The following is a 24886-nucleotide window of genomic DNA, read 5'->3' as shown; positions in this document are numbered from 1 at the left end:
TTTCTTCTCTGTTACGGGAAGAGGGCACTTAAAATCTGTCAAATTAATGGTGATACAGGCTGCAAATCCAGGCAGGTGCGGTGAGGGCCCACAGGTTCTCTCTGAGCACATGATACAGATTCACACATGTGGAAATGAACAGTACATGCACTTCTGTGCTGAGCAACAGCGAGGCATGCCATGTACCTGCACGGCTATGCTGGCTCTCAGGTTTACTCAGTATTCCAGTGTGTTTTTTCCCCCCACACTTGAAATAGGAACTTTGAGCTGACATAGCACAAAGCTACAAAAAGGAAACAATCTGATAAACCTGGGGCAGGAAAGTCCTTGGCAGCCACCAGCAGCCTGCTGCGGCTCAGGTCTCAGCAGTGCTTTCAGCAGGAGCAGTGTTTGGGAAAACATCTGCTGGTTGCCATGGCCAGGCCCTGGAGCTGAGGTGCTGCTGGGATTCACCTCCTGCACACTGCCACGGTGCCACCCCATGCACGGTGCTGCTGGGCCCTGAGCCACAGCCAGGCTGGAGCCTGGTGGGAGGAGATGGACTACATAGGAAAAGAACCCAACGTTGTTTTTAACATGCACATTTTAATGAAGCAAACATTTCTATTTAATAAGTTATAAGATACAATTTTACAATCCTGCATTTTATTCCAGTTTATTTTGTTTCACTTCCTAGTTTACAACATAGTGAGCATTTCACATTAAGGCACAAAAAAAGCACGGTAAAAAAAACCCCAACCTTCCTTTATATCCCAAATCAACTGTGCTCGAGGGTAGTGCATCCGACGTAACTACAGAACTGTAAGTGTGAAGTTCTCCATAGGGACAGACAGTGACGTTTCAACAGGCTCTCAACAAATCCTACCTTCTCCTAATTGCAGAGTTAAAGCTCATGTGGAGAGCTGTACTAAAGCCCCAGCAGCTGACAGCAATAGAGATATGCACTTGGAAAGCAGTATTGAGTAACCCAGGACAAACACACGAGTCACAACAGAAGTTTTCACTCCTTGACCCCAGGCAGGAATCCCCTCCACAGCACGGAAGAGAATTTCAGAGGAGATGAGCATGACTTGGGCACGTCCTTGGACTGAGAGAGAATAAAAATGGCTTGCAGCAAACAAGGTTTGTTGGTTCATTTTGCTGCTATTAGATTTACACACCCACCCTTCCCCCTTCCCAATACCCGAGTACAGCGTGGGTCCCCAGGCTGGCTTTGCACCATCTTGCTTAACAGCCAGCAGCCTCCAATATGCCATATGCTGCCATGCTCCGACCTGCATGGATTGTGGGTTGCTCAGATGAGAACAGGACTGGCATGGCAAGCTAAGGGCTCTATTTAATCCAGCCAAACTGGGGTTGTTCTTAAGAAGACAATAAATCAATTGGGAGTTACCTGTAAAACAAAGCTTGGGGAATTTCTCCAGAATCCCGAGCTAATTAAAAAACGCATTGCTAGCATCGTGGCCAAAAAGCTACCGGTACAGATTTACAAAGCATTAACATAAAGGCTGAAAGCGCCCAGGAAGCAATTTTCAGTCTGCTTTTGGTCTGCTATAAAAGATAAACTTTTCCTAAATGTAAACCTTTAGCAAAGCATTTTCACAAATGTTTTAAATTTGAGTGGTACAGCCACTTTTAGTAGCCTTCTATAATGTTAAGCGTTAAAATGGATCAAGTATACAAAGGCACCTATCATAGTACCAGTTTCATCTCATTTCTTTACAGAAAAGAATTTGAACTGGGGACAGCCCAAGTCATATTCCATAACTAAAATGTAAAGTCTCCAGTCAAATAAAATCAGTAGTTAAGATACCCAATTACAAAGACAAATTCCAGTTTTCAATTAACATCTAAAGTCTTTAACATCCACAAGGGAAATTAGTGTCTAGTTATCCATATGATTCTCCAAACATCAACAGTGACCTGGACAGCACTGCAAAGGTACAATTTGAGGAGGACATTAAATAGATTTGTGTTATGCTGATAAGTAGGATAGAAGTGAAATGCTTGTAAAAACGTTACAGAAGTTACTTCTGAGTGTATTGAAATGTGAGCCGTGGGTATCTAGATACTGCAATTTGCAACAGGACTGCACCCAGTATAACTCTACGGCCGAGCTGTGAACATACAGACCGACGGACACGGGGTGGGTTTAGGGAACCGTGACATGGAAGGGGCTCCCAGGGATGTGCTCATCACCCCACTTCACTGCCAGGACGTAGTCACCCCTCTCCTTGACCACATACGTCACGTTGTACTGGTGGTTGCCCAGATGCTTGATGGAAACCTCTTCACATGGGATTGTAGGTCCGTGGACGCCAACTAACAGCATATTTGAACCTACAGCAAAATAACAGTTAGCACTCATGCACTTGAACAAACAACCATGATGTTTTTTACAGCCAGATCATCACCTCAAGCTCTGAATTTTAACTCCGCAAAATGCAGATTTACAGCTAAAGCAGATCAGGTCTCAGAGCGCTGCCAAGAGTTCTCATTAATTCTTAGCTGCCAGCTCACAGAGTCACACTCCCCCTCTTTCCTAATGCAGAGCTCGCAATTAACCAAAAGCTGTTTCAGTGCAAAAGACATCCAGCTAAACCATGCAGCTGGCTCCTGCTCCCTTACCTGCTTTGCTGCAGTCCACAGAGAAGGAGCTTTTCTGACCCACAAAAGCCTTTGAGAGTCCTGCTCCCCGGGAAACCACTTTGCTGGCATCCGAGGTGGATTTGGGAATGGCACTATAGCAAGTTTCGGTCGATGACCTCGTCACCGACTCCACCATGATGGAAGAGGTTTCGTTTGCGCTGCCCAGGGTGACCAGCCGCTGTCCTGGAAACAGAAAAAGCTTCTGACACTCAGATTCACCCTGTTTGAAAGGCAGTTAGAAGGAGGTTTTGAAATCCTCCTAGTGACTAGCATGCATTCTGCATCCAAAATGCATTTTCAGAGAGGAGCAATTTCCTTCTTTGGTATTTAAACCAACATCGTCCAGTAACGCTGCCAACAATCCCATCCCAGAGCTCTTAAGTGGTGAAAGGACCACAGGAACTTCAGGATTCAGTAAGCAAAGCTTGCTGCTGGAGAAGAGTTAATTGTGCTCCAATCACCAAATGCCAAAAATGGCTCGAGTTGGCAGAAAAGCAGGTGCAATTTTGCAACAATCCATTTTGAAAGCAGAGCGTGTCCCAGCCAGGGGAGCGTGGTCCCTGCTGCCCATCCCAAGACCACCACCACCACCGTGTTCCTCTAGCTTGGGGAAGCAATAGTGCTTCAACACAGCACTGAAGAGAAAGAGCCCTCAGATGTAAGAACAGCCTTCCTCACATCACCTGCAAGCTCCCAGACACAACAGCCTTCAGTCAGGCCAGAGATGCACCAAAATGAGACCAAGAGGGCCACTGCTGGTGCTCTAAGTGTGTAGCTTACAGGCTTCGGGGAGGAAAATGGGTAATAAGTCGTACATCCCCACTGCTGATGCAACACCCTGAAGCTAGGTCGAGGTCTAGCATCCCCCCATGATGCCGTTTCATGGAGTCTAGCTGGCAAGCTCTGAGACCCACTGACAGCCTCTCCCAGATACTCCTACCCCAGGGTTTGGCGGTGACAGAGAGAGGCGTTTTGCCTCTCGTGTCTTTGGGCACCGGGCATCTCCACTGACTGCTGACTCAGGGATATACTTGCTGACTGACACAAAGTACGTCGGGCCCACTGTAAATACTGGTTAGCTTTTTACCTGTAACCTTTGCCTTGAAGGGGCTGCCCACTATGTGGTTAGGTCCACCATATTTAACTCCAATTAAATAGTTTCCCGGAGCCATGGGTGTGTACATGACTTTGTAACCTTCTGGAGTTTCCTGGCAGTCCATTTTCACCTTTGATGGCCCTTCAATTGTAACAGAGAGGGTACCTGGACCAGCCTTGGTCGTGTTAATGAAAAACTCCGACTGCAATCCTAGAAAGATGTAGCACAGTAAGACACACTCTTCCTTACACTGTTGTTACAAAAGCAGCCTCAGTTATAAAACAGGAACCAGTAACTTGGTGGGAGATCCCTTCAGGACCAAAAGGGAAGTATTTCAGCTTCAAAAAGCCAGCTCTAAGGGGAAAGGCATGACTCAGAACAGAGCCCTCCTGCTGGGAGCTCCTCCATGCCTGAGCTCAGGGCAGTTGGGAGCCATCTCACCACACGGGCCATAAATCAGCAGTGAAGGGCCCACAAGAAATCAGAGACAAGGGCTGAGAGGTCTCCTGGAGGAGACGGCTGTTTGAACTGCTCTGCAACAACACTCTGAGCAGTGTGTGGAAACAAAAGCTTGTTTAATTACAGCATCTGGTTCACAGAACCAAATTACTGGTGCTAATACTAAGCCAATGACACAACGCCAGCAGCACGAGAAGAATTTAAGTGAGGCTTTCAGTCCCCCACATAATTTACTGTCAAACCCTGGCTTCAAATATTTACGACCTTTGGGTTGTTGTATCAGATGCTGCTGACAAGGAATAAAGGGCTCGGGCACAACCAAACCAAGACAGCTATGGGAAAGTTCACTACAGTGAGACTGAAGCACGCTAAGTGCGATGGCAAAGCTGGGAGAAACTTCTGGCCTCTCTGCACAAGCGGTGGTTGTGTTGCAATGCCTGGAGAGCCTGCACAGCACAGCACCGTGCTCTGCTGTTCCAGCAGGAAGCCGCACAGGCAGGCTGTGCAGATGAAGGCTGGCCTTGTTGGAGGCTGCAGGCGCACAGTTCAGGTGCTCAGCCCTCGGCCACTGCTGTCTCACAGTGGGTCATTGTGCAGAACTGCTGCTTGGCAGCTCCCAGGGCAGCGCGCCACGAGCAGCAGCCAGGAGCCAACAAGGGGGCACAGAGTAACAGCGCTGCAGCTGAACAGCCTATTTAGATGGAAAACAACCCCAAGCACCTTTACAGGCGGAGAAAAAATCCCCCTGTCCCTGCAGTATCAATGGCTAGTATTAACGAGTGCTTTTGTTTCCACCTATTAGAGAAGTGAAGCTAGTAATATCTTATTTTACACAGTATATCCACATGCTTCCAAAATCAACTGCTTGGTTCTGCAGAGCAGCACAAGCTTTGGCCGAATAACTGCAACTTTTTTTTTTTTTTTTCCAGGGAGAAAAAAATATATAAAATAGAATCCAAAAAAGGCAGAAGATAAAGGGAACTTGTTGTCACCCTGCACATCAAAGGGGAAAAAAGAACAGTTCTGCTCTGCCGTTCACTGGTGCGTGTGGCCCACAGAAGCACACAGTTTAACAGATCAAAGCACAGATCCTGGAATGCTTTCACATTTTCTCAAAAAGACCAAAATCATATAAATGAATAAAAATAATCTACATTCTTGAGTTGAGAACTGTCAGCTGGGGCAGCCGGAGGAGATAAATAGGGTCAGTATTCATGCTGCACCTGAAGCACGTACGGAATACTACAAACAGAACACAACCCATCACATTGCCTACATTTTGCACATCATGTCACGTTTAACTTGAAACCTCTCAGAGGTGCAAGCGCTAAGGGAAAGCTAATTGGGTGCACCCTGCAACCAGTGGATTAACAGGGAAATGCAAGTTAAAGGAGACTCCTCAGACTAGACAGCCAGCTGAACGACTGCATTCACTACAAGCTGCTGGAAACCCTGCTTTACTACTACTACCACCAAGTTTCAGGACAAAGCAAAATAAATCTATTGATCGCATTCGTTCCCCCTCGTCTTTCACCCACTCTGGAGCACACATGCAGCGCAGTCGCTGACTGCTTTCTGACGGCTGCAGAACTCTGCAAAAGCTTTGCAGTTCTCATGTGGAACTGAGCCAAAGCATCCCCAGAGCTGCAGGAGACCACCTACGAGGAGCTCAGCCACCCATCGCTGCAGAGCAGCCACACGGACCCATCAGCTTCTGCTGCAGTTGCTGGTTCACAGAGGTGTTAAGTTCACTGAGGCTCAGCGTAGCATGCAGACCTGTTAGTTGATGGTTATAAGATTTCAGGAGCATGCGAGAAAGCAAAATTAGTCTGCACCTAGGTCAGTAGAGCATGTGTGTCAGTTCAGCTGTCTCAGCAATGGCAGTCATGTAAAAATATGCCTAAAACCAGCTTCCAGCTCTTTCCAGAAAGCCAAAGGCCAGTGAGGGAGTTGTACAAGAAGGGTTACCCGTGGTGCCGCTCTCCAGGCCTGGTCCATACGCTGTGACGAGCGTGGGGTTGCCCGCCTGGCCGGGCTCACCAACACGCACCTTGAAGGGGCTGCCCACCACGTGGCTCCCGTTGAACTTCACATCGATGGAGTGGATGCCATTTTCGTGGGGGATAAACCGAACGGCATATTTGTCTGCAGAGAAAAGAGGCCGTTCCAACATTTCAGAGATGACATCAGCAGAAGCTAAATTCAACATCAGTTAGCAGTCTGAGCAAGGCTTCCACACCATTTCAACATGTTTTGGTCCCAGCATAAACAAAGCCAGCCACGCTACCTGCTACACCCCTATTTAAGTAGGAAAACGAAGTATTTATCACAGGAGGTGTCACAGATTGCACCTTGTCTGCTAGGAACTGATGGATGTCACCCAGCCTGCAGCCCAGGCTTAGAGCTACTGCCTGACCTGGAGCTAGACATGACTGCTGAGCCACAGCCCAGCCTGACAGTGGCAGACAGAGCAGCTGGGGAAGGCAAGCCAAGCTGTACCAGCAGGCTGAGCGTGCTGCACAACATCGCAGAGACGGCACCTTTATTTAAGAGTCATTCAGCAATTTGCTGATATTTAACATTTTCAATTGCACGCTCACTCAGAGGAGCGACTGACCTTCCCCAGCTGTGCTATAGCAAGACTGGCAGAGTACAGACCATAATTCATTCAGACTTCAATCAAAAAAGAAAAGCTCACTGCTAAAACAGGTGTTGAGCTTTCTGTAGTGTTTGCTTACGTTCGGTTTCCTTGACATTCTACATGAAGGAGTGAGTGCAAGTTAAAAATAAACTATTTGTCAAAGATGGAAGCGTAGCTTTGAAAAATAAACTTCATTGGCTAAATACAACAACCACATCATATTTCAGCCCCTTCCTTTATGAATAATGTTGCTGTACCTTCACTGCAAGCCAAGACTTCATGTGAAAACCCTTTAGAGTTTGCCCTTTAATGTCAGTACCTTACAGAAGTTAGGGTTCCATCAACTCTCTAGGAAAAGCATTGATGGAACAATTCCTACCAGAGTTGCTGACAACCAAATGCCAGTCTCCAAGCACGGAGCTCACTCCTCGGTGGGCTGTTTGCAAACCAAGGGATTCAACTCACTCGCTAAGTTAGCAGGGAGCGTTTGTGTAAGTCACCCAGTGTGTTCTGATAAACGTAAAGCTGTTCTCACCTGGCTCCAGCTCAGACACATGGCACTCTTCTACAGCTCCGGAGGGGCTGTGGACTTTAGCATCAATCTTGCCCTTTGCCCCGTTCAGCCTTATAGCAAAGGATGCCGGCTGATTAACTTTTAATCCAGACTCCTGAGAATGCAACAGTCAGATTACCAAACTTAAAATTCTGTTTCAGACAGCACAAGATGTGAGGAAGGGAAATAATTGCTTTAGCACAGTTTTTCAGATTTCAACAAAGGACAGCATTGTGACTTACAGTAATTCTCAGATCAGAAGGTTTTTCACTCTTACACAGTGACTGATTTCAGTCACCTACATCCAATGCTAGGCTGATTCTTTCAATAGTCCCAGACCATTTTTGGAAGCCAGACAATGCTTTGCCAGACCAGGCAAAGGCATGTTTACAAGCCTAGCCACCCGTTATCACTGAGGTCAGGCCCCTGTATTCAGGCACTTGATTTAAAGGATGTTTAAGCGATAGCTCCATTATCAGCCCGTTCATTCATTCCAGATTCATTCAGAGGAAAGGCCTCTGATAATCCCGTTGTCTGTAAGAGTAATAGGCATGTTTATATTTGCCACAAGAGGCTACATTTAGAAAGCTGCCACAAAATGTCTTAAAATGAGAAAGCAATTTAAGACACAGAACCAGATGTGGCTGTGCTGCAGAACATCAGCACCGTGCAGTGCTGCTTGCTGAAGGCAACTCTGTTCTGCATCTGTGTGGCACAGCCACAGCAGAGCTCATGCAGCTATAAGAAGCAATATTTTATGCTGAACATACTTTACCTGATTTCATTTTCAATTAAATCCTGGAGAGGTAAATAAATGCAACTGAGTAGAACTGAGGTACGATCTATATAAAGCAAATCCCTGATGCAGGTTTAGCTGCACAGAGCTCCTTTACAGAACACTCAGCTTTATCTGCCTCTCCAGGATATAACTGAAGTGGGTATTCCTGTCAAAAGTCTTTAAATGAAACACAAGAGAAACATCAATACCACAGTGACTAATTAACGCCCTTGTAACTCCTTGTTAGAAGAGACATTACTGGAACAGGCTGTCATGGTTCATTTACACAGTGAATGCTCAGGCAAAGTCCAGGCTGAGCACATCAAAAAACCTCAACTGAAGTCTTAATTGCTAATCGCCACTCAGCGAGGACTGAGGTACAGTATATTTAGACACACGTTCTCAGTCTCACTTCCAAGTTTCTGGCTTTGGAGGCTCAAGTCAGACCTTTAATGTTACTTGTACTTTAATGCAAGTAACCACACACACACATAAAAATAATGGTAAGGTTAACAGATGAACCCAGATCAACTACAGAGCTGGAATTCACTCCTACAGATTCGCTACCATTCATGGATGATCTGAGCTGTGACTGTGTGGTTTCGTGATGTCAGCCAGAGTGAATTTGTGCTCTGACTCCAGTGTGGGGCCCTGTCCATCTGCCTCAAACAAGGCTGCAGTAATGTTCCTACATGGCCTACACCCTCTTGCCCACAGAAATGCAGCTTTCAGCCCACATGCTGACACAGCAGCTCAGTTATCAGCGTGATCATTGCTTGTTTGTATTCATGTTTCAGGTTTGACTGGGCTTTCCCAAGCTAAATCAGGAGGGAAAGCAAGGTTTACCTCCTCCTCTTCTTTTTCATTATCAGACATTACATTAACACCTGCAGTACACGTATTCTAGCCTTCTGCCTTCAAATCCTAGCTAGCTAGAACAGGGCCAACTTTACTGGCCCGTGCTACCAAGCTCCCAAAAACCTCTCTCTGTCTGCAAGCTAAACTTGAAACGAAGCACTAACCAAGGCAAGGTTATCACTAAGAAGAAAGGACAACCACTTTGGTCTCAGAGAACAAGGACGAAATCAGTCTCTGTGGCAAGCTGTGGGATGTTTCCTTATGTCTCACCTGAAGGCTAGTGACAGTGAGCCTGCGAGCATCATCAGACGGGGCGATGATGGGAACCAGGTAGGGGCTTTCAGGAATGTGCTCATCGTTGAACTTTATGGACACCTCATAGTTGCCTGTGGGGAGAAAAGATGCAGAGTTTCTTTAGTGTATTTGGAAGTAGCCTTCAGTTTTATTTCAGAACATTTTGGTCTTGGTATGTACCTGGCTCTTGAACTATGTAAGATACACCACAAGATCCATCTTTATGGTCTTCAAAGGCAATTTCTGCTTTACTTGGACCTTCTACAGCAATGGACAGTCCTCCAGCTCCAGCCTCCCGTGTCCATATGCTGAACTCAGCTGTTGAAGCACATGAGAAAACAAACAAGTGTAAGCTTGCTGCAGCTGGGCTCCAGCTTCTTTTTAACAGGCTGTGTGGCACTCATAGTTATGTTATGAGAAATGGTACATCATGCCACATCCTGCAGAGGAGTTTCCTAAACATGAGTTTCTCCACCTGCATGACACAGCAATACTATTCCCTTGTATATGTTTCTCTGCTGACCACCCCTGGTTACTGGGGTGACCCTGTGCTGTTACACCGAGCTCTACTCAAGCTCTCAGAAGAGAGGCTCCTATAGGGATCAACAGAAATCATTTCATCTGTGCACAGTGGGCAGGAGAAGTTGAGGGCACAGGACTCACCTGGGACACCTGTCTCTCCACGTTCCAGCCCTGGGCCTCCAGCTCTCACTTTATGGGCTCCTCCTTCGCCGAGTGGCCCCACAGTGAACTGGAAGGGGCTGCCTGGCACGGGCTGCCCTCTGTATTTGACATCTACTGTGTGGACCCCCATTTCTTGTGGCACAAAGCGGACACAGTAGGTGTTTTTGTCAACTTCTACTATTTCTGCATCGGAGTTTCTTCCAGAGGGACTAGTTACCTGGGCTGTCATGTCCCCACAGTCAATTTCTAACAAGGAAAGAATACAAAATGAAGAACAAGAGTGACAGAGTGGTTGGGTACTTCTTTTTTCAACTGAGCTCAGTAGATTATGCGGCACAGATGACAGAAGGGGTAGGTAGGTGCTAGGTTGTATCCCAGCAGAGCAGCCAGCCTAACCAGTTACAGCTCACCAGGTGCTATGGAGGCGGATGAGAAGGTTGGATAAGTGCAGCCAGCTAGAACAGCCCTACGTGATTCACCTGGGCAGACAGCAGTACAAACACTTAAGAACCAACCCCAGAGAGAGGCTGAGCTGTGCAGCCCATTTTTCCAGGTTGCTGTACGCAGAACAGATTAGGGCCTCCCCAGTATTTATATCTCCATACAGTGATCATGGATATGTTTATCTTCAGCAGTTCAAAGAGACCACATTACTAATGTTTCTTCCCTGAGCTGTCTTAACATGAGGAACTCAACACTGAAGTTCTTATTTCCACTGCTTCAAGTACACCTACACTATGCAAGTGTAAGCTATGGTTATAGGGAAAAGGATGCTGCTTACCTGGGATTTTTAGGTTCAGATCACATATGCTTCCAACTGTTGCAACAGAGGGAGCCCGTCTTGTTCGTGTGATGCTCTCCTTAACTCTTCCCTCACCACTTATCTTCACAGTAAATGGGCTGCCTGCAAGTAGCACAGCAAGTCATCCCTCCTCTGCTCACTGTATATTGCATATATTGCATCAAGGAGAAGAGTGAAAGTATCTTCTAACTTGTAGCTTATCAAAGTGAGGGTCTTAGAGCCAGTTTACAGAAAAGTCCAGGTGAAATACAACCACGTAACCGAAATAGTTCTGGATTGTTGCATGGAAGGTACTGGAGAAGCCTCAAAGAATCTTTGGGACTTAAGGTCTGCACCAAATCAGCCAACCCACCTGCAATTCCAGCAGTGGACAGCTAGGCAAGACCTCTGCTGTATTAAACTAAGATGCCAAACACTCCCACTTACCTGGAATATGTTCATCTGCAAATTTAGTGGACACAATGTACACGCCAGGTACAGTTGGAAAATAGGATACTTTGCAAGTTCCATCTTCTAGGTCTTCAGTTTGGATATCTACCTTGCTGGGTCCTTCAACTGCCAGCGAGATCCCACCATAACCTGCAACAAAGATAAGTAACCTTACATTTCCATAGTGATATTATAAATATGACTGAAACCCAAAACAGTAGCTAGTCAGTAGCCAGCTTGTTTTAAAAAGACTATGTGGGCACTGCACGATGTCCTAGAAGTGTTTTTGTGATCTGAATAGGCCAGAATATATTTAAGCATGCTTTTAGCTCCTAAAACGTTCTGACCATATCCCTTTTAATTCACTGACGTTGAAATATTAACTTCAAAGACTGGTCAAGGCTCTACATTAAATAAACACAAAAAAATTGCATCTTCCTCATCTCCTTCTTGCTGTACACAACGATTCTAGATCCAGCTCCAACAAATGAAAGAAATCCTCTGTTAGTGATAGTCCTTGTTGACTGTAAAGTAAGACATTAGCTAAGATAATGAAAAGCATTTTAGAAATTAATAGCATTGCCCAAAATTAATAACTGACAACAACAATGCATTATAAGCAGAATGCTTTGCAGCCTGTGATCTGGAGATTCCTTGCAGAGAAAGACAACATTGTGCTTTAGAAAGTTCCTTTGCAAGCAAACTAACCTGCATCTCTTGTGTCTACAATAAAGTCACACATTTCAAAGGTTCGCCCTTCTACCAATCCACGTCCATAAACTCTTGCTCGTCTGGCATCTCCTATCTCAGACTGGACCACCATGATTGTTACAGGGCTGTTTGGTACATGGTTCCCATTTTTCTTGATGCTAACCAGATGTTCTCCTACTTCCCGTGGGATGAATGAGATACCTACAAAGCAGAGAAATGTGACAAGCTTAGTCAATTTTTATGCACGTTACACTTGATTGTAAAGCCTTAATCACACCAAGAAATGAAATATTAAAGGAACACTCTACACATATCAAAGTATTGTTCTCAAGTGGGCTACAGAACCATTCATATAAGCAGACAAATAGCAGTTTGGTCACAATCTGGAATGTTAACAGAAAAGATCAGCCTGCTTCACCAGCTGCACCATTTGGTTTGACAACACTCCTTCAGGAAAGTATGGAAAAACATTAAGGCATCTTAAGTAGTAAAGAAAACTGGAGGAGAGGCTGCTATGCTGCTCTCAGATGATGGCTGTTAGGGCTTACCAATGTGGTTGTTGGGCAGCCTCTTCAGAAGACAAGGTTCATCACGACCTGATGGGGCTTTAATGCTAGCTGTCAGGAGACTGAGATCAGTCTCGTTGATATCCAACAAAAACTCAGCAGCAGATCCAAGCTTAACTTGGGACCGTCTTCTGTTATCATCTGTGAAAATACAGAGAAATGAGTAAGAGAAATTAGGAGGTTAAGTGCAGAACAAGTTGGAGGATAAACCAGGCCCTCCATGCTACCAGAGGTCAACTTACACTCTTAAGTGCTAAGAAGTCTAAACTTTATACCTGTAATCTTGGCTGTGAATGGGCTGCCAGGGATGTGCTTGTCATTGTACTTGACCAGTATGCTGTAGTTCCCAGGTAGAGTGGGCAGGTAGGTGACTGTGCACGTCCCATCTTTGTTATCAATGCAGCTGATCTCCGCTTTGGAAGGTCCTTCAATAGCCAAGTCCAGTCCACCTAGGAAACACAGAGAACAGCATTTCTCTAAGTCTTCATGAACACCAAGACCGAGTATACTTAAAGAGGAAGATCCAGAATATGGTGCTGGAAATACAGCTCAGATTTACCTTTTCAAAAGAGAGCAGCAAAGAACTCAGGCCAACATCAAGGCTGCAACTCTACTCGATCTATTAGATTTACTTAATAGTGATTCCAGATCCAGCTGTCATCTGCTAGATCTAATTTGCCTTCCGTTTATTTTTAATCAAGTGAATCATTTGCACTCTATACCACATCTGAATGTACTGTTCTCAGGAAGAAGTAATAAAACAGTTTTTACTGCACATATGACACAGCTCGATGGAGGCCATTTTTGCATTATATTTGCACAAGTCATTGTTTACATCTTACCAAAGATTCATATTTGAACAAACAAATGCAAATTATGCTTCAAATTAATGCTGACCCACATCACACTTCTTAGAAGTTCCAAGCTTAGAGTAAGGTGGGTTTAAAGAACAGACTTACCCTCCTCTGCATCTTCCGTGACAATGGTAAAGGTCGCTGGTTTATTAGCAACCCCATAAATGAGGCCAGGCCCATAAGCAGACACGCTGCCGCTGTTTGGATAATTCACATAGAACTGTAGAGGGCTCTCTAAAGAAAAAGAAAACAATAATCACTTCAAGGATTAGTGGCCTGGGCTACAAGAATGAAATAGGCATCAAGTTGCTTTAACCCAGCAGGAGCTTATGCTTATTCACTACCACATTCTTCAGTGCTACTCTCACCAGTTGGTATTTGAAGAACCTTTACACCACTCCAGTGCACTTTAAAATAAATATGCTTCTCCTTTCATCTTCAAAAGATACTGCTGCACAGTTTAGTCATGACAAAGCGCTACTTCAATTACCACAGATAAGCTAAATGATGCTGTAAAGGGTCTTACTCATCAGCAGTTTATATTTAGCATATTAAATCAGAGCATGACTCAGAGAAGCAGTCTTTCAATTCAGATACTGATCATAATTTGGGCAGCTCAGAATTAGGAAGAAGCACTGCACATTGCTTGACTCAATGAACCTGAACTAGCAAACTTGAAGGGTATCCAGAAACGCATTTGCCAGCCTGAGATTAATAAAGCTGGTGCGCAAGAACAAGAAGTACAGTCACCAACAGCCAGTAAGAGTTTCAAAAAAAGGCACAGACAGCTTCCAAGTCCAAAGCTAGATTCTGTAGCTGAGACAGAAGCAAGCTTGATTCATGACAGCCTTCAAGAAGAAGCACTGAGGCACAGCATCCTCCTGGCCAGGCACAGGACAATGGTCTCACGGAGCCAATACGTCAGCCAGTTTGGAACTTGTAAGTGCTATACACAAACACGGTACTGAAGCAGCACTATGCATCATGCTATATGAGCTCCATGCTTCAGCCAGTTTCCATGCCCCAGCTGAACCAGCAGCCCAGTCGAGGCAATGCTGTCAGTTCTCTACCCCATATCTGCACACTGTGCCACAGAGCTGCCCTGTTTCCCCAATGCCTGTGAGGCAGCCTGAGCTGCCAGGGGGGCAGAGTGCCAGTGGGGAGCTGGGGAACTAAGGACAAAAGAAGAGAGAATGAAAGGCAGTGGTTTCTTTTTGTATAGAAGCAGCCAAGAAGAAAGAAAGATTACAGCATAACGTGCATGTGTGCTTTATTTCATTGCACTGAGATGGAAAGAGTAACTATAGTGTTTTAGCCACTTGGTCCTCTGCACAGATTGTAGCTTTTATGCCAATGCAGTTTTAAGGATATACATGTACTGTAACTATTAGTTTTGCTGAGCAACAAGGCAGTAAATTTCAACCCCCCAAAAAATGGTATTTAGAAAATTGTATGTTTCTTCTCCATAGTAAAAGGCCACAAAAGCTAACGTCCAAAACCAAAATCCATTTTAAGCCTGGCTGGTACTATGAAACCACAATGGAAGCTCACATGTGCCTGCACTTACTCCTTTGCTTTAGTTTTTCTTCTGCATGCAGACAAACTGCTGCTGAGTGCTAAGATGCCCCAAGCAGCTCTTGCAGCAGGGCTATACTGAGGCTACAGAAACCTTATCAGGGAAACGATGCGTCAACAGGATGCTGTGCTCAGCTCCGTCAGCCACCTGCTTTGTCAGACTCACCTGGGATGTGATTTCCCATGTATTTTATGTGCATCTCATGCAGCCCCACTTCTGTAGGAGCGTATCTCACTGTTACAGTACCATCCTTGTTATCCACAATGTCTGGTGTATCAGTCTTTCCGGAGGGCATGTGTACTTCACCTACAAAAAGGCATCATGTGAGCCACAGGAGGAGAAACTGCCTGCTTCCCCTCTCCCACCCACAAAGAATTGTCTAGCCCTTTTAAGCAAGCAATTGTTAAACTACTTACCCACAGGCACAAACAGGAGACTAATGGGAACACTAAACAGACATGTTTTTTACTAAAGCTACATGAATACAGCACAGCAGTAGACATCTGGCAGGCAGTTCTGTGACCTTACAAACTCCACAGGCAGGGCTGTTGGCTGCAGCCACTGACATTTGCGTGGTGAGCCCAGGAAAGGTGCTGATGTGCTTCACTGCAAGATGCTCTCCCTCTTCAATCAGGGACAGAGCATGGCTTGAGGAGGGATGGCTGAGCCAGAGCAAGAGCACCCAGCCCACACATGCAGCTCAGCACAACAGGGTGCTGCCAAGTGATGCTTGTGCAGAAGAATCATAGAATCGTTACAGTTGGAAAAGACCACTAAGGTTCTTTAATTCAACTGTTGAGAAAGCTTGACTGTTTTGGAGAAGGGACATGGTGGGGTGGAGGCCAATCACATATACATATAGTTGCTCTGGAGGATAAAAATCAGCAGCTGGTCCTGCAGTGCAGTACTTCCCAGCCCAGCCCCAAGGGCTGCAGCAGCACCAAGAATTCAGAGCATCACAGGCGTATCCCACTCAAACTCCAGTGGATGCCACTTGATGTGAAATTAAGCAACTGAGTCCTGGCGTAATACAATTCTCCTCCACATGCTATGGTCTCGACCACACAGACAGCTAGCTGCAAATGCATAAACATGCTCACAAAGGCCAAAGCCTTCCCAACAAGCTCCACATCCTTTGGTACCTGTTATTTCTCCTTTCCTTACAGCAAAGGGGATAACCATATCGAAGGGCCGGAATCCCATGCCGTTCATGTCGCCAACTGGTACATAAGCCTCTTCTGTGACCTATGGGAAGCAAAAGGCTCACATCACAACCAGTGGCAGCACAAGGGAGCTGAGCACTGAGCCACTCTGCTGTGAGCAGAAGCAGGACAAGGCGCGGTGATTATGGCGGTCAGCAGCCACTGGCTGGGGCCCAACTAGAGCATCCCGTTAAGCTTTCCTCCATAACACCACATCGCAGAGCAGAGCAAATCAAACATGGTGCGGATGGAAGGCATGCTGGAAAAAAGTGAGCGGTCAACACGGAATGCAAGAGCGTGGGAGGCAACGCAGTGCACACAAGACCCAGAGTGGCTCCATCGGAAAGGATTTAGTTGCTTAAGGCCTGGAAGAGAAAGTGATTTGAATGTGGCAGAGTGATTGCAACACAAAATTGACAACAGAAACAAGTTTCACAATGCGACTCTGGACTCAAGACATGGTGCTATTTTACTGGGAAAACAGAGCAATGCTGTCAGGAGACATTGCAGAAGTAGAAGCTGTAGGTGTAATGATCCTCTTCGTATTTAGGATGTTACTGAGAGTTTACTTGGAGACTCCCTTCAAGCAGCATGGAAAAAACAGGTCTGGATTCCGAGAACAATTGATCAAATAGAAAGAATGAATACAATGACCAGAAAGAATCAAGCAGTCCCAAGAAGCAGGCTGTCATCTGAAATGGAACACAGATGGGGGAAAACAACCAAAAAAAGTAAAAATTGTGTACCCAAGGGCGGAATCCGGGTGGGGATGCACCCACTGTCTCCTGCGACCGCACAGCAGCATCATCTGCATCTACAGCCTGGTTGGTGGTAAAGGCAGGTTAGCATTGCTCCTGTGTCAGCACTCCTTGTGTTTCACACAACATGACCTGCCTGCTGTTGGGCACCTTCCTCCCACCACCCGCACCCACCACGGAGATGTGGGGAAACAGTCACCCATGCAGCCAAGGGACAAAGCCACCTCTGGGAGGCTTGGAAGGAAGCTGGAGAGCAGCACCTATGCTGAGGTGGAACTGAGTTTCAGAGATGCTTCTTTATGCCATAGGGAGGGAGGTAAGAGGCTTAGGCCTGAGACCCTCTGTGCACAACCCAGCCCATGCTCAGCCATGGCCCCCGCTACCCTTCTGCACTTTGTTTCCAAGCTTTTGCTCAAAGGGCTTCTGTGAGCCCTCAGAGGCACCTAGTTTGCTCCCAGCAACACACAGGGGTTTTGTTTGCTTTTTAAACCTAAGCATGCTGAAGGATTGCATGTGGGAAGGGATATAATTAGGAGGGGAATTTGGCTGTAACACTTTAGCGAGCATTTGCAAATCATTTTTAAGTGTGAGCTAACAGCCCGCTTCCTTGGGATCTGTCAGCACACCGTTTCTTACTTTGGGGTCAATATTATAGAGTGAAAGACGGACAAGTCAGAGCACTGTAGCTGACAAGAGCTGAAATAATTGGTCTTAAAGGTTGATTACAACCACTCTTCCATCGTTTAGAGAAACAACTACGTGGTCAGGAAATGAAACATTTTGACCAGAGCAGCCAAGCTTTTACCCTCCAATGGCTCACCTAACTGCTCAAAATAACAAGAACAAGGACCCATTAGCTCCTGCTGGTCTAATAAATGCCTACAAAAATTTACATGCACACAGACTTAACCTATCACTGAATAAAACGTGGAAACAGGAATCTGAATGGGAGGTATTTGTGAGCAGAACTGGCTTACCATCACAGTGAAAGGACTGTTGGGAATGTCTACCCCACCGAAGCGGACGTAAATCACGTAGGTTCCTGGTTTGGCAGCTGTGTAGAAGATATCATAAGTCCCGTCCTCGTTTTCAACAACATCTGCCTCAGCTTCTGTCCCATCTGGTGTCAGGACGGTGCACGTCACTTTTCCTTTCCCTGCTGATTTGGCATCCACCACAAAACCAACCTCCTCACCAGTCCTCACTGTGGGTGCAATTCCAGGACCTGCAAGACAAGTTTTGGGGCAGAAATCATTCAGAGGGCTGCCTCGAGGCAGGTAGTCCGGCACCAAGCACCCCCCAAATGCTCTGGAGAGTAGATGTACGGCAGGGACACTCGCAGTGAGCACAGTAGCAGCCAGGGCCACGTCTCCTTTTACGCTACCAGCAAACCATTTTCCACTGTTTTGCCACACATCCAAAAAAATCATGAAACAATGCCCAAGTCGAGCAGATCCAGCCTGAGGAACGCTGTGTTTAAATGAGAGCTATTAACTCATGTTTGCAGTGTGTATTTGATACTTGTGTTTTTGACCACCGCTTGTTACCGGGTAAATGGCTCACTTTCAAATGGCAACAAACCTGTCATTTTAATACCTGAGCAGTATTCCAGCACCCACTCCTACAGTGATTGCATTTCAGCTTTGCAGCAGAGAGTCAAAGGCACTTCTTGGAAATGGGAAATTTAAACTGGCATCTAAGAGGAATTGCCATTATTATGAGTAGTTAGCAACTTGAGTTACTTGGAACAACATCAGATTGAGCCATTAAGGCCTCTTTTAAACAAATTTTGAAGCAAAGGGGATACCGGCCGCTCTGTTTTTTTCCATTGTGCCAGGAACGTATTTCTGGTTTAAACAAGCCTGAGAGCAGCCAGCTGCTGGCCTGACACCAGGTAGACTGTCATGCACAATTCAGGTTGGTGCAATGCTCAGACACTCTCACGGGTCTACAACCATAGATTAAGTTTCCCTGTTCAATCTGGCCTTGCTCAATTTATTTATAAATCCTGGACCCAGCATTCAGCGATGATACCATAACTAGCTCCTACCCATCCTGCTCCTCCCCATAGTCTCTGGTTGGCTGGGAGGTAGCAGTGGGTCGTGGTGGCTCAAAGCTGCATGGTGACCATCTGGCCTGAGAATGGGTAAGGGCTGTAGCTATAAATGAGCTTCAATGGCAACAAATTTGGAATCCCTCCCCTACGTCGAGGCACTGATTTTTGAGACAGTGATTTTTGAGTATAGTAACTTCTTAACCTTGAAGATTCCCTTTTTTTTTTTTAAACCCCTCTTCCAAAATTCCACCTTCACCCTGGCCAACCTTGATCAGACAGAAAGGCAGCAAAGAACACTATCAGTAATACCCAGCCTGAACAGGATTTGCTAGTCTTGAAGCACACATCCAAGTACTTATACCCCCAGCATTAATTCTGCTTTTGTTCAGAATGAAAAGCTTCTTGCAATGCTAGCAGTGCAAGGAGCCTGAATGCAGGGAACATGTGCAGATGTGTTATTTTTAAATCAACCTCACTGCAATTCTCAACAGAATTTACCTAGGCCAAAACAAGCATCTAACTTCAGTTGCATCTGGCTCTTTATAACAACACCCCAGTCAGTCTGAAAGATTTTGCTGGAAACTACAAGAGATTCCTGTTCACCCGGGGGGTGGAGGGTTCTTTATCTTTATGAAAACCCCTCTTGTAAGAGCAGCCAGATTACACAAGACTCTCATGTGTTCTACCATAGCAAACCCCTTGTGCTTTTTCTCCCTTCAAATTAGCACTTTTTAAGAATTCCCTCTCTTTAGACGGTACACGGGGAGCACGTGCAGCCTGTCACACCAACTTCACAATCCTCTGATGGGTGCTTTACACCACATACAAACAACAGCAGTAGATCCTAGCACACACCTGTGGCCAAACACTTGCTGGCATCCCCCGCTGGAGACGCCCGGATTCGGTAGGGAGAGGATGGGATGTCATCCCCACCGTACTTCACACCAATCGTATAGCGGCCCGTTTTGTCAGGGACGTAGGTCACTGTGTATGTGCCATCCTTGTTGTCATGAATGTCCACTCTCTTGGGCTTACCCTCTTGGTCCTGAGGAAAGCAAAGCAGAAGATTTAGGCACTCTGAAGTCAGTTAGGATTCTCTTCAGCAGGACAGCAAACCTGTTCACAATGATACTTAGACAGTCTCAAAGAAGATCAGAAGTGAATCACTAGGAACGGACTTCCAGAAGCAAGGACATGTCAGACTACTGTAAAACAGTCAGGGCTATCAGCAACAGTCCTTTACGTGATACCAAGCAATGCTCCTCAGTGAGGCACTCAGCTCATGAGAGCTTGCAAGGCCTGCACTTAAGAGCCTTCAGTCCCTTCAACTACCACTTCTACACTGAATATAAGGATCTGTACTTTAGCATCAAGCTTTCTTATCTAAAACCACAATCAGCACTCTGCAAAATGCTTCTGAAGAACCCCCAGCTTTCAGAGCAACTTAGTGCAAAGCATGAAGCACTTTGGAAAGCCTTCCAGAGTTGCTCACACAGAGAACTACATGTTGACACCTTCCTGTAATAAATGACTTTAACTGACAAGAATACAGTATAAGCTGCAAAGGATTTGAGATTTCAGGTACAGTGTGAAAGAGCTTGCTCCTTCCAGAGAAACATTTGACATTCAACAGTTCAGAACCAGAAATTGTAGCAAACAAATGCATTCCCACCACATACGGCTTGTAGAACTTGATCTTCAAAGCCATAGCCATGCTGGGAGTTCTGATAAGTAGGGCACACTTGCATTCCAGAATAAAGCCAATCACTTGGCAGTACACTGAGCAGATGGGATAGCATGGGAACAAGAATGCAGAACAGCAAGTACAGACATCATGCCATGACCTAGGCATGCCAGGGCTGAGAAACGTGCTTTATGGCCCACTAAACAGAGACCTTTCTGCAGAGGCCACAGAGACCAAGCATCAGAAACTTCAGGGAAAGCAATAACTAAGTCAAACAAAAACATTCCTGTAGTATCTCTTTAAGTGGCTTATGACTTTGAGTAACCTTGAGGGAAACTTGTTTTTCAATTTCTCATCACACAGTGCTCAGTGTGGAAGTAACAATGTGGCCTTGCTGAACCACACTGATAGAAGGCTGTCTCCATCTCAAATTCCATCATTTCTGTAACCTTGTAAGAAGCTGTACTTATCTCATTTGGGTCATTTGCAGAGTGTAAGGTTAATTATAAGCCAAATATAGTACAGAGGATGACTAAAACAGAGGTGTCCTGCATGGCTTTGCAGTTACTCACAGTTATCTGCACAGTGAGAAGTCCCTGCCCGGCATCTTTAGCATCTACAGCAAACTCCACAGGCAGACTGGCTGGTATGCCATAGGAACTGAGACCTGGTCCACTTGCTGTCACTTTACTGGCATCATATGTAGGAAGCACCTTCACCTTGAAGGGGCTGAAAGAGAAACCCATTATTGCTTCCTTCTCCTAAAATCAAGGTTGATCATTACTGCAGTACACAGTGGACAGGTGGACAACACGACAGGCACTGGCACTGCTCCCAGCTTGACCTGAGCCTTTAGTATATGCCCAGCCAATCCCTGGAACACAGTCAGTCAGGAACTCCTCAGATTACCAACGTTTATCCTTAGCACCTTACCTGCGAGGAATCTCTTCGTCTGCATATTTGACAGAGATCATGTATGGTCCCTCCTGTGTAGGGGTGTACACCACTGTGTGGGTGCCATCTCCGTTGTCTACTACATTAACAGGCTCCACAATTCCTAAAAAAGCAACAGATAACTTTCTCAGCTGTACTACTAAAATTCAGTTCCTCATCAGCCATTTGCCGTACGAAGCTCCAAGATGTTCTGCTGATTTACAGTTTGCAAAAAGCTACTTTTTTTTTTTTTTTTTAAATGAATGCAGTCAGCATGGATCAGTTTCCCTTATTTTGTATTCAAGAGCATAGATCTGGTTTAACATAGATCTGTCATTCACTGCTCTTTGGATTCTTATTGTGAACAATAGCTAGCATGAAAATACTGGAGAAAAATCTGCTTTTCTGTAGCCAAGTCAAAGGCAATTGCTCAAAATACATTGAAGGTCCTCCCAGAAAGCAAATGAGTAGGTAATGGTTATAACTGCCTGAATAGTCATTTACAAGATTACATACTGAGATTCACTGCACAGAGTTGAGCCTTAAAGCCAGTTATTGCATAGCATTCACCAATTTGAGTCTTTCACAATCAGGTATTAAGAAAGGTAGGCTCGCTGCCTAGACAGGAGAACCCTGCAAACTGCCAAAGTTCTAAGAAAGCAGGATCAATTATTTCAATTTGCATCAAGCCAAATCTACTGCAGATTATGTGACATATCAGCACAGATCACACAAAGCAGCCTACAATTACAAGTTGGCTGGAAAACACAGGAAGGATTAGCAGCATAGCAAGTGCAAAAGAAATATATAGTTGTCATGGAAAGCCTTGAAAGAAGCACAGTTTGCTCCCACTCCTTTCCTCAGATGATTCTTGCTGTTGCCAGTTAGATTTCTGAGCGCCAAAGCTGCCATTAGTTAGTGAGAGTTCAAACCTGTCGCAGCCTCACCCTTTGGATCACCCTTAAGAAAATCCGAAATGTTTTTCAATGGAGAGCGCCATCCCTGGGAATCCGTCTCATCCACTAAAATCAAAGAACTGTTACCTGGAGGGCACTCGCACAGGGTGACCTGACCCGTGGGCAGTGAACTGGCTCCTGCCTGCTAGCAAGGGGCTGAGGGAAAGTCCTGCAAGCAGGGCCAGGACTATACTCCCCAATGCAGATGGGCACAGCCAGATGGAGCGCTTTGGTTCTCACCTCTGGGTCCTGCCACCACCACCTCCAGGGGTGCCGCTCCTGCCTTGCTGGTGTCCACAGTAAAGGACTGCGGGATTTTGGCTCGAACAGCTGTTCCCAGGCCTGGTCCTGCAATCTTCACCTTGCTGGGATCCACAACATCCTTCACAGGAACCTTGAAAGGACTGCCTGGAAGTTAACACAGCTGGTGTTGAACAACACAGATTGAACAGTTTCAGGAAAATGCCCACATGAATGCAAATGGTTGGCTATGGCTTTGGGACTGGGCCTCTTTGATAGCACAGATAGCACAGACACTTCCATAGTACTCAAATAAGACAAGTTACAGAAAAAGACAGCACCAGCTCAGCCTACACTACGCACTAAATCAACAAAGAATAAAGTTTCTAGGGCATAAGCAACTGATGAAAACACAGGCTCTCGTTTCCTTCACATTTTATCAATATCAATATGTTGATGAATAAAAGAGGGCCAACAGGACAGAACCAGCTCCCTCTGAACATCTGGGAAAGGACACCTAGCTGTATGCTGTATGACACTGTGTAAGCACACACTGCAGCAAACCATGCCTGGCATTTAGGAGCATTAATTATTGGTCTTGAGAAAAACATCCTTCTTCCAATTGTAAGCTGCTGGCTGCCAGATGTATCTGGAACATTGCTTAAACCACTTCAGCTTTACATCCACTGCAAACATACAGACAAATGTTTGTTTTCAGAACAGTCACTGCCTTCTGCAGTGATCAAAACTTGCAGCATTTAATATAATCCCTATGGCAATATATGCTTAATATATTGTCAGTTCCCATGACAATATTTAATATAATCTCTATTAGACTATTTTACTGCAGAACAGTCTTGAAGACATACACAAATGAAAGGGATTATTTCCTTAACTCAACAAGTTGCGCGTTATTAAAATCATGTACTCCCTGCCCCAACCCCTGGGCTATATCAGTTGTTTGTCAAAGCTAGTATCCTTTTTCTTACTCCACCCATCTGGATACACTTTTTTGCTCCTCTCACCCAGATTCTGCAATTTCTGCCTTTATTCTCAGGAAAAGCAGAACATCAAAACCTCAACATCCCCCAAGCAAGAGTAAGACACAGCAGAGGCACCAACTCAACACTTTCCTTCCTTTGAAAGCAACTGAACAAGTGCTCTTACCAGGAATATGTTCTCCCCCGTACGTAATATTGACATCGTAGTCTCCTGGAACATAAGGAACGTACTCAGCACTGCAGCTCCCATCCTTGTTGTCTTTACAGCTGATTTTAGACTCTGAAGGTCCCTCAACAGTTATTCCAAGGCCACCAATTCCTGCCCCTCTGCAGATGAGAAAGGCACATTGTTAGAATTACCCCTTTGCAGCAGCAGCTTCACTGCACTCACGCTACATTGCTGCCCTTACTGGAAAAGCAGCAGCCTGACTTCTGATGCCCTGCCTTTAGTGTGCTCTGGAATGCAAAGCAGTTCAGCATAACCTTGCTGACATTTCCCAGAATTTTATCCTCAACCATTATCAGCTCATAACCTCTGCAGAGCAGAGAGCTCAGTAACCTATGAGGTAGCAAACATTAATCAAGAGGACACAGTTTGGTTATTTTATAAATATTTGTACTGGTTTTAGGATCTTACGTTGCACAGCCCACTACGCTCCTCCCTCAGATATTCTCGAAAGATCAAGTTGGCCTGGTTACCTGGTGACAACTGAAAAGGCATTTGGCTGATTTGTGAAAGCTTCTTTGAGTCCAGGTCCTTGTGCCTTAACACGTGATGGATGGCAGCCCTCCGTCACATTCACTCTGAAGGGACTGTTTGGCACAGGCACGCCATCATATGTTACACTGACTGTGTGTGGACCTGTTAGAGGAGGAAAACACGTTCTGAACTCCCTAAATATTCTGTTCGCATCACTCCTACAAGATCCTACAGATTTAGATGTCAGGAGATAGATAAGACCTTCCCCCTGCATTTCACAAGAGTTTAGCAGCGTTTCGTAACTGAGAAGCCATCTACATGCTGTTTTGAAGATAAGCTACTGCAAGTCATTTCTTCAAGTTAAAATAGGTATTTCCTGTAGAATTAGCTCCCCCACTTGCAAAAA

At 45.5% G+C, this 24886-nt stretch overlaps 1 protein-coding gene across 7 annotated transcripts in view; it reads right to left on the bottom strand.

The window, feature by feature from the left end:
- Positions 1-565: 565 nt before the first annotated feature.
- FLNB (filamin B) overlaps positions 566-24886 on the bottom strand; it is a 78501-nt gene continuing 54180 nt past the window's right edge. For 2 of the 7 annotated variants that reach the window (XM_085235879.1, XM_010718511.3), the window contains 25 exons: positions 24480-24642; positions 23947-24107; positions 22780-22947; positions 22531-22605; positions 21584-21707; positions 21223-21379; positions 19822-20011; positions 17888-18135; positions 16899-16973; positions 16093-16195; positions 15116-15256; positions 13480-13608; positions 12796-12969; positions 12503-12661; positions 11952-12155; positions 11241-11393; positions 10794-10916; positions 9992-10258; positions 9509-9646; positions 9305-9420; positions 7381-7513; positions 6173-6349; positions 3737-3955; positions 2629-2832; positions 566-2340 (listed from right to left, as the gene is read on the bottom strand). In XM_085235879.1, the coding sequence (XP_085092005.1) occupies positions 2153-2340; positions 2629-2832; positions 3737-3955; positions 6173-6349; positions 7381-7513; positions 9305-9420; positions 9509-9646; positions 9992-10258; positions 10794-10916; positions 11241-11393; positions 11952-12155; positions 12503-12661; positions 12796-12969; positions 13480-13608; positions 15116-15256; positions 16093-16195; positions 16899-16973; positions 17888-18135; positions 19822-20011; positions 21223-21379; positions 21584-21707; positions 22531-22605; positions 22780-22947; positions 23947-24107; positions 24480-24642 (3989 nt within the window). In that variant the 3' untranslated portion in view covers positions 566-2152. Of the gene's footprint in view, positions 2341-2628; positions 2833-3736; positions 3956-6172; positions 6350-7380; positions 7514-9198; positions 9421-9508; positions 9647-9991; positions 10259-10793; positions 10917-11240; positions 11394-11951; positions 12156-12502; positions 12662-12795; positions 12970-13479; positions 13609-15115; positions 15257-16092; positions 16196-16898; positions 16974-17887; positions 18136-19821; positions 20012-21222; positions 21380-21583; positions 21708-22530; positions 22606-22779; positions 22948-23946; positions 24108-24479; positions 24643-24886 lie in introns of those variants that run through there. The other 5 variants (XM_085235884.1, XM_085235881.1, XM_085235880.1 and 2 more) reach the window with 5 other exon arrangements.

The sequence above is a fragment of the Meleagris gallopavo genome, chromosome 14 (assembly GCF_905368555.1).
Source record: "Meleagris gallopavo chromosome 14, MGAL_WU_HG_1.1, whole genome shotgun sequence".
Lineage (NCBI taxonomy): Eukaryota > Metazoa > Chordata > Aves > Galliformes > Phasianidae > Meleagris > Meleagris gallopavo.
The sequence above is the reverse complement of the archived record's forward strand: the minus strand, read 5'-3'. Positions and strand labels throughout refer to the sequence as shown.